Source organism: Lactuca saligna, chromosome 8, assembly GCF_052625555.1.
Source record: "Lactuca saligna cultivar CGN05327 chromosome 8, ASM5262555v1, whole genome shotgun sequence".
Classification (NCBI taxonomy): domain Eukaryota; kingdom Viridiplantae; phylum Streptophyta; class Magnoliopsida; order Asterales; family Asteraceae; genus Lactuca; species Lactuca saligna.
The window spans coordinates 87,220,187-87,234,817 of record NC_136424.1 but is presented as its reverse complement, the minus strand read 5'-3'; the positions used below and the strand labels follow the sequence as shown (position 1 = coordinate 87,234,817).

At 38.1% G+C, this 14,631-nt stretch overlaps 1 protein-coding gene and 1 pseudogene across 1 annotated transcript; one reads left to right on the top strand and one right to left on the bottom strand.

Annotated features, from left to right (window-relative positions):
• Window positions 1-41: 41 nt before the first annotated feature.
• Window positions 42-661, top strand: LOC145012577 (protein LE25 pseudogene; annotated as a pseudogene).
• A 2,457-nt stretch (window positions 662-3,118) lies between these two features.
• On the bottom strand, window positions 3,119-4,060 carry LOC145009841 (uncharacterized). The gene is made up of 3 exons (XM_078968469.1): window positions 3,929-4,060; window positions 3,765-3,877; window positions 3,119-3,494 (listed from the first exon to the last, which is right to left on the bottom strand). Exons 1-3 carry the CDS (start codon window positions 4,058-4,060, stop codon window positions 3,119-3,121), a joined length of 621 nt encoding a protein of 206 aa, XP_078824595.1.
• Window positions 4,061-14,631: the final 10,571 nt, after the last annotated feature.

Sequence of the window (14,631 nt, the reverse complement as noted above, 5' to 3'; positions counted from 1 at the left end):
TCCTCATATATTGTACACGTACTGCATTCCTCATTCCTCAATCAACCATTTACACAGAAAGAAACCAAGTAAACCTGAAGGAAGATTAAAATTACGTTCAGATAACAGATGCAGGCCATGAAGGAAACGGCGGCGAACATCGCCGCGTCGGCGCTGTCAGGAATGGAGAAGACAAAGGCGGTGTTAGAAGAGAAGGTTGAGAAGATAAGTACGAGTGATCCAATCGAAAAAGACATGGCTACGTTACGGAAAGAAGACAGGATCAGGCTGGCTGAGCTCCGGAAACAAGAGGCTTTTTCCCAAAACGCCGCCGCCGCTAGTGGTGGTCCTAATAGTCCCACGTTCACTGCAGCTGGTCACGTTAACACTGAAAAGAACCCTTTTCAGAAACCAACTGGTGGAGTTAAAAACACAGATAAACCGGTGGCGGTGCAGCAGAGCCACGGTGCAACCCTAGAAAAAGCAACGCCAGCGGTGCAACCTGCAATGTCGACCTAGATCTAGTCTGGCTGACCTCGCTCCTTCATTGATAGAAGGATCAAGATTCAAGAGTGTTGGATACAGAACTTTTTCAAATGGTGATTTTGGTCTTTAATTTGTTTTTTGTTTCTGAAAACTAGCTGCTCTCTTCATTATAAATCAAGTTTTATTTATTTATTTATTTATTATTATTATTATTTTTTATTTTTATTTTTTATAAACCAATTCTTAATTATAATATATATGAATGGGTTCTATGCACGTATGGATATGTAAAGAAAAACAAGATGTGTTGTTGTTACAAGTGTAATTAATTATCGGTTAAAAGGACAGACATGTAAGCTTATGGCCTTAGGGTGGATTGGAAACTACCTATAATAAAAATGAACCTTTGATTTATATTGAGCTCAGTAAAAGGTTGTCTCTTGCATAAAATATCTTATGTGTGACATGATTGTTATTATCACTTAGAGGACCAAATATGTTGCTATTAATGGTAATGAAATGAAAGTATATATTGCTATTATAGGTAATGAAATAAAAGTACACTGTTATTATGGGCAGGTAAATTCTTTATGATTACCATATTATTCTCTTATTCTTAACATTTAAAAGTGTGAAAATGAGATCGAATAAGAAGATGTTATATAATGAATTTTAGTCTGCAAGAGGGAAATTTGTGTTTTGTTCTTAGGTCTAGCAGTTATATATTGATGAATTCTTTGCCTTCATTTGCCGCCTGTGACTTTATGTTGGACTTTTTTTTTTTTTTTTGCTCCCTAATGCATTTTCATTTTCCTGATCATGAATACATCTGGGAGTTTGGTTTGCTTTTCTATTAAACTAGATTATAATCCGCGTTAAACTCGGAAAATACATTAAAAAAACATATAATCGTCTACAGATATTGCATAATGATTATAAAAAAATATATGGTTATTGGTGTTATTGAAATGTGTAGAAAATACATTGAAAACGATAAATATCTATAATCATTGAAAGACAAAGAGACAATATTTTTTGTTCTATTAGTTGAACGAATTTCATTATCTTATATAGTTATGATATTGTTATATAATTATAAGCATTTTAATTAGATGTTCATTGACCACCAATATATCATTTTTTTTCACTGTATTAAATATTGACAACTATTTTATTTATTCAAATAGAGTTATATAATATAATTTATAGAATGTTAAATGTTATATGGATTTAATTCTAATATATCATTAATGAAGATTCTTTTCTAAATCATGATTGGTATATCAGCAATAGGTTTATCCAGCGAAGGAGTTAGTTTGGTTTCGAATGCCATTGGAACTTTCGCCTTTGAGTCTCCCACCATTCCAAACTTAGAAAGTAGGGTCTTTGTGTAAACCTCCTGATTGATGATAATTCCTTCCGGTCCCTGTCTTATGTTTAATCCAAGAAAGAAGTTATTAGGACCCATTGAGATCATCTCAAACTTAGTTTCCATTAGTTTTCGGAACTCAGTTGTTAGGCTGGGATTAGTAGATCCGAAGATGATATCATCAACATAAATTTGTACGATCATCAAGTGGTCACCCTCTTTCTTGCGAAAGAGTGTTGGGTCAACCGAACCTTGCTTGAATTTGGACATTTTAAAGAAAACAAGTTAGTGTTTCATACCAAGCTCTTGGAGCTTGTTTTAGACCATAAACTCCTTTGTCAAGAATGTAACAGTGGTTGGGATATTTTTCGTTTACAAAACTAGGTGGTTGCTCCACATAGACAATCTTTTCCAGTTTGTCATTTAAGAATGCATACTTCACATTCATTTGAAAAACTTCAAAAATTTCGTGAGCTGCATATGCCAAGAAGATGCGAACGGATTCTAGCCTTGTAACGGGTGCGAATGTCTCTTCGTAGTCAATTCCTTCTTCTTGGCAGTAACCTTTGACTACAAGCCTAACTTTGTTTCTGATGACATTCCCTTATTTATCCATTTTATTTCGAAACACCCATTTTAAACCAACAATCGATGCCTCTGGAGGTGTTGAAATTAGCCTCCAGACTTTGTTTCGTTCAAACTCATTGAGTTCATCTTGCATCGCTTGCACCCGATCAGAATAATCGAGAGCAGTGTTGACGGTTTTGGGTTCAATATTGGACACAAATGAATTAAACATACAAAATTCAACTTTGGAGAATAATGCAGTTCGCTTCACTTTTAGTTGAGAACGGGTAAGGACACCTACAGAGGATTCACCAATAACTTGAGCTTTTGGGTGATCTCTTGTCCATTTGGTCATGGGAGGATAATTTGGATCTAAGGATGGATTTAGCTCAACGTTTACTTCCTCGAATTCAGATAGAACTGATTGAGTGTCCGAATCATCATTCGCTTCTTTATTCTCCCCCTCGAATGATGCAAACTTGTTGATCTCAGGAATTGAATCATTCCATGCGAATGGAGATTCATGGGTCATAGTTGGTGGCAAAAAATCACCATCAGAAGAATGCTCAGTAGAAAATGGTGATGCGAAACTCTCCCCCTGTAAAAAAACATTTGTGGTTAGAGGTGTAGCATCCTCCCCCTGGAATTGTGTGTTAGACTTAGAATTCTCCCCTGGAAAGTAGAACACGTGTCTTGAGATTCTTTCACAGTGGATGGCTATTGAGGTATGTCTTTAGCTGTATCATCAATAATCTCCTTAAGTTCGTCAACTTTATTATCCGCTACTTTAGCTTCAGATGTGATAGCTTTCTCAGGTTCATCAAAGAGTAACATGAACTCTTCATAACGGTTGGACACATGAATTACAGATGGATAAGGTTTACGAAAGATTTCCTTGATCCGACTTTCGTTCAACTGAATTTGCTTTAGATAACTGTCGTCAAACGTGACATAATAGGTCTGTTTTATCTTCTTTGAGCGTTTGTTGAGAACCCTATATGCCTTGGATGTAAGTGAATATCCCAAGAATATACCTTCATCAGCTTTCACATCGAACTTGTTCCGCTGTTCTTTGGAATTGAAGATAAAACACCTGTATCCAAAAACGTGGAAAAAGTTAATGTTAGGTTTGCAATTATTTATGATTTCATAAGGAGTTATTGAGAATCGCTTGTTTAGGATAAATCTATTTTGGGTAATCGCATCAGCCTAGAAGTAGAGAGGCAGACATGCGAACGTTATCATGGTTCATGCAACTTCACATAAGGAACCGTTTCGTCTTTTAACTACACCATTCTGTTATGGAGTGTAGGGAGCAGAAAAGTTGTGTGTGACTCCCTTTTCAGCAAGAAATTCTTCAAACGTTTGGTATTTGAATTCTAGCCCGTTGTTGCTGTGAACGTTGCGAACCAGCTTTGGCAGTTGAAGCTTGATTTGCTTGATAAAGTCCTTGAGCTTTGGCGTTGCTTCAGATTTCTGCTTAAGAGAGAACACCCAAGTGAAACGTGAAAAATCATCTACAATTACTAGAATGTACTTACTACCACCAACGCTTTCAATAGCAAAAGACCCACAAAGGTCGATGTGTAGAAGTTCCAAAGGTTTGACGACTTTCGTGTTCAGAATAGCAGGATGACTTTTTCTACTTTGCTTTCCCATCTCGCAGGCTGCACACAAATGATCCTTGTCGAATTTCAGTAGAGGAAGTCCTCACACATGATCACTAAGAACAAGCTTGTTGATGTCTTTGAAATTTAAGTGCGAAAGACACCTATACCATAACCAGCTCTCGTTTGAGTGAGCTTTTTGAAGCAGGCAAATGGCAAGCTTCCCTTGTATCGGGTTTAGATTCAGTGGATACATTTCACCCTTTCGTTGTGATTTTAGAAGAACAATCTCGGATTTCTTTTCAACGATTTCTAATCCTTCATCATTAAATGACACTTTCAATCCGGTTCTTACCACCAACTGCGAGACACTGATTAGGTTGTGTTGCAAGCCTTCAACATAAGCCACTTTATGAATAGAAAATTCCCCATTTTTTATCATGCCATAGCCTTTATTTTGCTAAAAGAATTATTCTCATATTTTACGCTTCCGCCATCCTTGAGATCCCTGAACTCTCGTAGTTCCTCCCTTTTTCATGTCATGTGACATGAATAGCCACTGTCGATATACCATTCAATGTCGAACTGTTCATCACCAAAGTTTCTTGGGTCCTTGTGAGCCTTTCACAGAACAAGGAAAAGTAATATCAAGATTAACCAAATATGTTCGTTTTATAAGATTGGTTTCATCTTTTCGTTTGATGGTGAAAACTTCGATTTTGTTAACTTTTGAGTTAGCTTCTTTAGAATCAGAGGTTTTATTCTTATTGTCAGCTTGATTCTTGAAGTACTTCTTTTCAGCTTCCTTAGGATAAGCATTTGGTTTCTTAGTTGGAGTTTTCGGCTTTGAGGAAAGCTTTCCCTTTCCTTTAACATTATGAGTCGTTAGCTTCGTGGATTGAGAGTGATCAGGCTTTGGTCTCTCCTTTTGTTGCTTTGAGAAGAAGGGTTTTGGAGTCCCTTTTTGCTAAAAGTCCTTTGGACTATGAGAACAACAATGCAAAAATGGATTGGAGTTCACTTGCGAAGGAGCTTTCGCTTTGTGGTTTATTCTCCTTTCGTTGTGAACATAATCTGAATTTTGGGGTTGCCAAAATTGTTTCCTTTCATTGAGATTTCTTCTATACCTGTCATTCCTTTGTCATTCCTTTGTCGTTTTTGTTTCCTTTCATTGAGATTTCACACCCCCAAACAGAATTGGCGTAAACATTCGGGGGTAGAGGATGTCATGTATAGTATTATAACAATGCATAAGAATAAAACAAGCAACAACATCCATTGCATTAATAGAATATTTAAATACATTTGTGCTCCTTGGTAAAGTTTAAATGACACCAAAAATGTATAATCAAAATAACGACGAGTCTTGAATCCAATCCATCCTTCAAAAGCTACGCGGGTGTACCTGTCTAATGGTTCCCTGAGAATACAAGTTATTTTGAAAGAGAGTATCAACATAAATGATGGTGAGTTCATAAGTGTTTAGTGTCATTTTTTGAAATTAAAACCTCGAAATGTTTGTATTTAAAACCTTGAAATGTTTGTAAAATTTTCCTAGAAAATCCTATATTTCCTGCTTACGATGAAATGTGGCCTTCTACCCGAGGCCCGACTGTTTACATGTTTGTTCTCGTATAAAATGTAACATTTGTATATATAATTGAAATAGTATGGAAAAATATAGTAGTACTGTATATCTGTATAAAAGTATGTTTTTCCCGTTTATTACTATCTTTTTTTTCTTAAGAAGAATAGAATGATTTAACCCAACAATATCACTACTGAAATATGAAATGGGAAAATGAAGACTTATAGTCGTATTAAATGCACTATATGCTTTAGGGAGTCTTGTTTCCTTTAAAACCGGTTTGGTTAATTAAACATTTAAAATGTGATGTAGTTGTAACCATGCTGATTAACGGCTGAATACACGATGACCTTCCAGCATCGAAAATAGTGAGGTGACATTTTGTCACCCCTTGGCCTTACCGGCTGGGACTGTAGCTAGCAGTCAGGGCGTGGGAGTGTCTGTCCCATATAGATCTATACACATAATGCCCGCTCTCCCTCTAGGAGACTCTGGTTACAAATGTGATACAACAATGTATTGTTGTATCATGAAGTAGTATCTCACATTCTAATTATCATGTTCTTTCTGTACTATATATATATATATATATATATATATATATATATATATATATATATATATATATATATATATATATATATATATATATATATACTGTGACATCCCCATTTTCTCGGCCAGAAAAGACCGATTTGTTTATGCTTTGTTTTATAAAATCAGACTAATCTTTTAAAGAAAACGGTTGCGGAATTTGTTCACAAAACAATATATGATAATAACTTATCAAAACATTTCTCAAAGAGAATGTATTTTCATTTAATAATAAAACCTCGGGATGTCATGTTCCGATACAGACATATAAGCATTAACAGAACTTACATTCAATTACACTAATGATTTACATCTCCTTTAATCTCTCAGTGCAAAGCAACTTCGTATCGATACCTGTGATACAATTAAACTGAGTGGGTCAGGCTTGGGAGCCTGGTGAGCATATAGGGTTTTCAACCCACAATAATATAATTATTATATTCAATCATCAAACAATCAACCCAATTACCCATCCCCGTTATCTCCATTTATTTCTTAAGTACCTTCCCTAAGGAATTATCCTAAGGGTCATCTCCTACATCGTATTTACCTCTCATCTCCTTACATCACATTTCCTTGTATGTTTGTTCCTAAGGACTTTTTCCTAAGGATCATCGCATGAATACGTAGTCACAACATCGTCTGGACTAGTAAGTCATAATAAGGGTTAGACTATCATCGCATGAATACATAGCCACAACATCGCCTGGACTCGTAATTCATAGTAAGGGTTAGAGTATCATCGCATGAATACGTAGCCACAACATCGCCTGGACTCGTAATTCATCACCTATAGGTTATGAGCCTGCTGGTGTTTCCACGGGGTCATCTAGAATAGTCCGTGATCGCCATCTATACTCTGGTAGATGACTACATCGCCAAATTTCCACATCGCCGGTCAAGGTTATGGTATCTCCTCTCATCTCACATCACCTATTTATCATTACCTAATTATCATCACCTTTCTATCATCACCTATTTCTCATCACCTAATTATCATCACCTGTTTCTCATCACCTAATTATCATCACCATTATATCCTCACCTTTCTCTTATCACATTCGTTTAACACACATCAACTATTTCATCTACCCATGTTCTACCCAACATATTTGTAGATATAAATTACATATATAGTTTAAATCATTTAACACCCATATAAAAACATCAATTCCAAGCCCATCTCATATAGACAATTAATATATAACACATAGCACGTATTTCATAGCTAATGCTTTATATTTATGTGTTTAGAAGAGAGTAACCGCACACTCACACATATAAACCACAATATATATATATATATATATATATATATATATATATATATATATATATATATATATATATATATATATATACATAACACGTATTTCGTATAAAATACTTCATAATTATGCATTAGAAGAAAGTAGCTACACACTACGGCTTGTTGAAGTAGTATTCTTCGGTAGATCTGGAAGATCTTCACAAAAACTGGACTCCTCGCGGGCAGAGCTTCGGCTCGGGAATTGCACTTCTCAGGATCTTCGGGGCCTCGGGACTTGCTTCTGGGCTCGGGAATGATACCAGGGCTTTGGGATATTTCTTGCACGAAAAAGGATGCAAAAACGCGAGAAAACGGGAAGAAATGAGCAACTGAATCGGCTGCACTCGACTTCCTTTTATAGGGGGCTGAAGCCCGATTTACGCGGGGCCTAAATTTCATTACGCAGGGCGTAACGACGATAAGGTCGCTGACTCCCCCCATGGATAATATCGGTCAATTTTTATTTAATTAAATATCGAAATTATTAAATAAACTTCAAAAATTCATATCTTCCTCATACGAACTCCGTTTTCGACGTTCTTTTTATCCACGCGTAGGTGATACTACGATCTACAACTTTCATTTAGACTCCGTCGGCTAGTTTTGACTTTATTTTTATTATTTATTTTTAGTAGGCCGGGACAGGAAAACTCCGTTATAAAATCATAACTTCTTCATCCGACGTCCGTTTTCGCCTATCTTTTTATCGTTTTACTACAATTAATGAGATCTTCAATTCTCATTTAGATTGTTTCGGCTAAAAACCGCTCGGTCTCAAATCGAGCATTCGGGCTGCATACTGCTAAGTCGAAACTTAGAAAAATCATAACTTCCTCATACGAAGTCAGATTTGGATGTTCTTTTTATGCATGCTCACGGTTTAATGAACTCTATGACTTTCGTTTAGATTGATAAGGCTAAATATCGCTCTAACGTAAATTCACTTTTTACGTCGCGCTGTGTCGTGCCGGTTCTGTCGCGAAACTTCGACAGGTCATAACTTCTTCGTTATAACTCGGATTTCGGTGTTCTTTATATGTACGGAAACCTTGTAACATATACTATAACTTAGTTAAGATTATTCATTCTAAATAATCTTTCATTAAAAATTCATTTTTGACGCCTATCGTCTCTAAATTGACTAGCCCGAATCTACGGGCGTTACATATATATATGTGTGTGTGTTCTTTCCTGTTCTTGTATATGTATATGTATATGATCTCTTCTGTTCTTGTATATGTTCTCTAAACTATACATATTATAGTTTACTAGTATGTTTACTTTGATCTTGACTTGTAAAAAAAGACTCAATTGTTCAGCTTGAACAATTGAGTTAAGTATAACTTTTAAAGATAAAATTTTATATTCTTAAACGTATTTAGCATGTATAACTATGAGTTAATCGACAGTCGGACTAGTGTATCCTACCCTAAGCCCACAACCGAACAAGGAACATGAGTCAAGGTTATCAGCAATAGTCCTAAGTCCATTAAAGCATACTTATACACTAATACATAAATGAATATGGTTTTGAAAGTAAAAGAGGTCAAAAAAAGGAGTTTAAAAGTAGTTTAGAAAGGGTTTTACAATAAAGTCTAACAATGTTTAAAAGTAGTTTGAAAATGAGTTTGAAATGAGATATTTGACAAGTATATAAATGTTTATACTAACACAAATTTAATTGTGTTCAACTTGTATTCCCCCTTAAAATCATTTAAAACAATTAATAAATTGATTGCAGGGGTATGAACTCACCTGTAGTGAGTGATTTGAATGTAAGATCGATATAGGATTGTCACAACTGTAAATTTTGAGCCATGTAATCTATGCATTCAACCTAATGTGAATCAAAAACTTCAATCAAATACAAGTACTATAAGTAGTCATCAAACCATTGGAGACTCTAGAAGCTCTTGTTAAGTCCATTTTGGACTAAGACTTCCTTATTGGATCCAAATGGACCAATGACCTTCCAATTGGACTATCATGGGTTTAGGACCCTAATTGGGCTCTAATTAGACCCACACTCGTTTATTTCAATAATTTGGGCTAGGTAGAACCTAGGATGAAATAAAACACAAGTTTTGATCCATAATTTAACCTAACCTAGCTTAATAAAGCATAAAAATCACAATTTTATTTTATAAGTCCAATAAATACCCTAAACTACCTCTAATGTTGGGCTTAGGGGCAAAAGCCCAAATTTTTCCTTCTCCTCTCTCCATTCTCGGCCCAAACCCAAGGAAAAAGGGGGAGTTGACCTTGGGTTGACACCTCACTTTTACATGTTGGATTTCCATGCATGCCACACATGTTTCCAAGCAAACATCATATCAAAATCACCTCTTCTCCCTCTTCTCTTCTTGTTCGGCCGAGAGCATCACCACACACACACAAAATATTCTCATTTCTCTCTAGACTCACTCAAGAAGCTCTCTCCTTCCCCTCTCCAAAGATCTCGAAATTTAGAGGCTTTCCAAAGGGATTTTTCAAGTAAATCATCTCCTAAGGTAAGATTATGCATAGACCTATGGTTTAAATTCTTTTGTTATCAAAATCCTTCCCTAATCTATGCAAAAATCGTGATCTAGCATCCTAGAACCATCTCAAACTCGAGATCTTCATCAAAGGGAACCAAGGCCAAAAGCACTTCATTTTTCCTTCCATTCCCTTGCAAAAACCGAACCAACACCCCAAGGTGAGCTTCATACCCCCTCTTTTCTGTTTTCACTTGTTTTTGGGGGGAGAATACAAGTCATATGTGTAGATCTATATGTATTTGTGTGCCTTGTATGATTTTTATGCTTATATGTATGCTTTTATGTGTTTTTATGTTGGATCTAGCCTCAAAACTCATCAAAACCGAGATGTAACTTGTGCTACATGATTTTAACTTCAAATATATTTCTAAACACTAAGTGCTTCAAGAAAAATTTGGCTAAGTAGTTAATGATAATTTCTTTGGGTTAAAAACACAAATTTTGGGCCTAAAATGTGAAAAATGCAAAAATAAGGGTCCAAAACGACATTTCACAGATTCTGATGGATGAAGTGTGCTAAAACAGTTTTCATAAGTAAATTTCTGGAAATATACTCATTTAGTGGACTAAAATCATACATTTTAAGCTTAATGGGCTAAAATTGTAATTTTCGGCCCAATAAGGCCCATTATGCGAATTTTTCTGTTTTGGAGGGGCAAAACTGTAACTTTCTGTAAAACAGTGGACTATAAGTGTTCCAAATCCTTTTCAAAGGTTTAAAATGCTTTTTTTAAATTTAAAAAGGGCCAAAGTTGCAAAAATTTTCCAAATTGGGCCAAAATTGTAAAAGTTGCGAAAAGAAGGGGTTAAAACCGTAAAAACTGCATTTCCAGGAACTTAAACTGTTTTTATGAAAAATATGTTGAAAAATATTGATTTCAATAATTTTTGGTGTTAAAATGTCAAGAAAAATAGTTTAAGGACTAAACCGGGAAGTATTTTATATAAAGGGTTAAAAATGTAATTTTTACAAATGATGAGGGGCTGAAAACAGAAATATTTCAAGGCTAGTTCAATATACACAATTTGATCAAATAATGGCATCGCGACTATCAACGAAATACAAAACATTACAATACCAAAAGTCGTTGTTAAACGAATTGGCTCGGTCTCGAGCCAATAAAAATCTACAACTACTAACACTACAACTCATACAAGTAACGTTTGGTTATACTTACACATACGAGTGTGCGCAGACGTCTATGCACCATCTTTGGGCCCCACAAGTGTAAAATCTTGTTCGTTGAGCCTAGCTAGCCCAATGACCTGATCTTAAGGCCCGAAGACATTTTTTTTACGGAGTGTTGGGTTTTACCGATCCGACACAACGTAAATGGACTTTCACTTGCTTGTTTACCACCGGTCCCCAAGGGTCCTTTGGTCTTGCTAGTAAGGTCTACATTTTATGCGAGGCGGGTCTGGGACCCCTCGTACATTTTATCCCCAACCGGCTAACGGAGTTACCGGGGTCTTCGTGACCTCTTACTCTTCGGATGTGGGACCACTCATAGTCAGGGCGATTGGATAACGTGATTAGTACCGACGACACCTTCGGAGTCGTTAGTATAACTACAAACTGGGTGTTTGTGTAACGCGGGTTTGTAGTAAATAATCAATGCTCGAGAACCTTCCAACGTCGCCCGGGACTGACACTCTACGCTATGCAATGGTTTGAATGTAACATCACGTAATTCAAGGAACTAGGAGAACATCGGGTTTTCCTAGGGTTTTCAATACACACAAATTTAAAAAGGCATACAACTTCAATGAACAATTTTTTTTTAAGTATAGAAACAAACAAAGCATACCTATGGATCTTCACAAACCTTTTTAAAAGCTTTTCTTTTCAGAAAATATCGGATTTTCTGGTGGTTCTTCAAACGATACAAACATTCGATTTTAAACACTACTTATGAACTCACCAACATTTCATATGTTGACGTTTTTCAAAATACTTGTATTCTCAGGGAACCAGTGAATCAAGGGAAATCACATTCAGTGACGGTTGCAGTTTATTTACGTATGAATCAAACAATTAATTTTTGGGAATGTAATGTTTAAACAATGTTTGATATGTAAACACTACTGGTTGTACTATGTTGATGAATGGTAACGAATGTTGTTATGTTTCATATATATTCAATGTTATGGTATACAATTGAGTCACGGCAAGCCCCCGGACGTTTCCGCCATCTGGTTCGGGGGTGTGACAGGTTGGTATCAGAGCCTTGTTTATAGTGAACTAGCATGTCGAGCCATACATTGATATGCAACTATAAACCAAAAAGAGGGGCTAACATAACCCTGAACAGAACAAGTAAATAAAACACTCTTGCTTGCATTAGGAATGAAGATCCAACGCTGAATCAAACACAATAATACTGGTGTCTTGGTTAAATCGGGACTGTTCTTAGGGATACCGAGGAGTGAATGTAACCTGATCAACTACATTCTCTCCAAGGTAAAACTAACACACGTCTTGATGAGATCGGGATAGTCAGGTAACCAAAAGCTATACCCTTATCACCCAAAAAGAGAATATTGCTTAGTATTGATGATAGATAGGGCATCCTAGGATAACGAAGTATATTTACGTACTCGCGCAGACAGCATGGCTGGCTTTCATCACTCGGGAGACCCCTACTTCCCTAATCAGGGAAACAACGGGTGGCTAGAGGAGTCCGAGGAGGAACCCGAGGAGGAGCCCGAGGAGGAACCTGAGGAGGAACCTGAGGAAGAGCCTGAAGAGGAACCCGAGGAGGACTCCGAAGAGGAACCTGACGGGGAACCAGAGGCAGAAGTCGAGGGCGAGCCTGTCGAACCCGAAGAAGACGAAGAACCTTTCGAAGAGGAGCTCGATGACAGCGAAGGGGGTGATTCGGATGCAGAGTCCGAAGTCATCGACCCCCCTTACCCGATCCGAGTGCCTGCATATCGTGTGGGTCCCACTGGCCCTACCCCTCCCTGGGGTATGGACCTCTGGAGATGGAGCAGACAGCAGGGACAACGACCCCCGTATGGCATGTCACGCGAGTTCTTTGACCTGAGGGATGGAGGACCGGCTGATCGAGCCCTCCCAGTCATGGTGAAACGGTTACGGAATACGGGCGATCTTGCCCAGGACACTGCGGATCAGGTACACCAATTGAGGACTAGGGTCGAACGTGCGGAACAGGAGACGCGTGACGTCCTTCGAGAATTTCACATGAGACAGGTTCGGTGGGAGTCTCGACTCCGGGACGCGGAACGCTGGATTGCTCGTCTTCAGGGAGCATCCACATCTTCGGCACCACCTCCTGACGCAGCTCATCGCGGTTAGAAATAGACTTATCATAGTAGGTTATTAGGAACTATGTTATGTACTCCGGCTCTATGATTAAGGGACTACACTACTCATGGAGCCGTTATGCTGTCGGATTAGCGTTATCTATGTATGCTCCTACGAGCAAATTTTCTTGTACTAAATGCGGATACTATTAATGAACTTTTGTGTGTTTTGATAAATTATTCTTAGTTGCTATGTGTTGAGACGTTATGATTGCATGCTTGATGATAGTAATGTTTAGGTTCGCACCATACACCTAGATAGTAGGGTCGCAATCTCTCAGAAACCACGAACACTCAACATCTTTCCGTTTCATGACAGAAAGATGCCTCGCCCAACTACTCGCGGAAACCCAGGACCAACCCCGCCCGAAGCTGATTCCACTGCTTTCCAGGCAGCTGTGTCTGCTGCAGTCACAGCAGCGATGGCACAACTCCACCGAGGGAACAACGGAGGAGGTAACGGGCAAGGATCTGGAAGTTCGAACAACGGGACGAACCAAGGACTCACTAGAGCATGCACCTACAAGGATTTTGCGAACGCTAAACCCCGAACTTTCAACGGTACCGGAGGAGTGATCGCCCTAAAGCGATGGATCGAGAAGGTAGAATCGGTATTCGAGATATGCGAGTGCCCCGAGCAGATGAAAGTGAAGTTCGCGGCCTGCACTTTGGTGGACCAAGCACTCACTTGGTGGAATGGTCATGTGGAAGCTATGACACTCCCTATAGCCAACTCTATTCCCTGGACAGAGATGAAAGAGATGCTGACGGCTGAGTACTGCCCCCGAGGCGAAATACAGAAGATGGAGCAGGAACTATGGAATCTCACGGTGCAAAATGGGAACATCGATGCTTACATATCGAGATTCAGCGAACTATCTCTTTTGTGCCCGGGTATGATCACATCAGAGGGAAAGAAGATTGAACGATTCATTTGGGGACTGACATCCCCCATCCAAGGAAATGTGATAGCTGCGAATCCTGAAACTTTTGACAGTGCGAAGAGATTGGCAAAGAGGCTATATGATCATAACCACAAGAAGGGCGAGAAACCGGTAGAGACTGAGAAGAAAAAGGAGGGTGATGGTAAGAAAGGATGGAACAACAAGAGAAAGGGGCGTCAGGGCCCCGAGGCCTCTAAAAAGCAGCAAACAGTGGCAGTTAACGCTGTCACTGCACCGGTTCCAGCCACACCACATGCACCAGCCTCAGTTGCTACAAATGCTTCAAGACCCTATTCCGGTACTCATCCCAAATGCAACAAG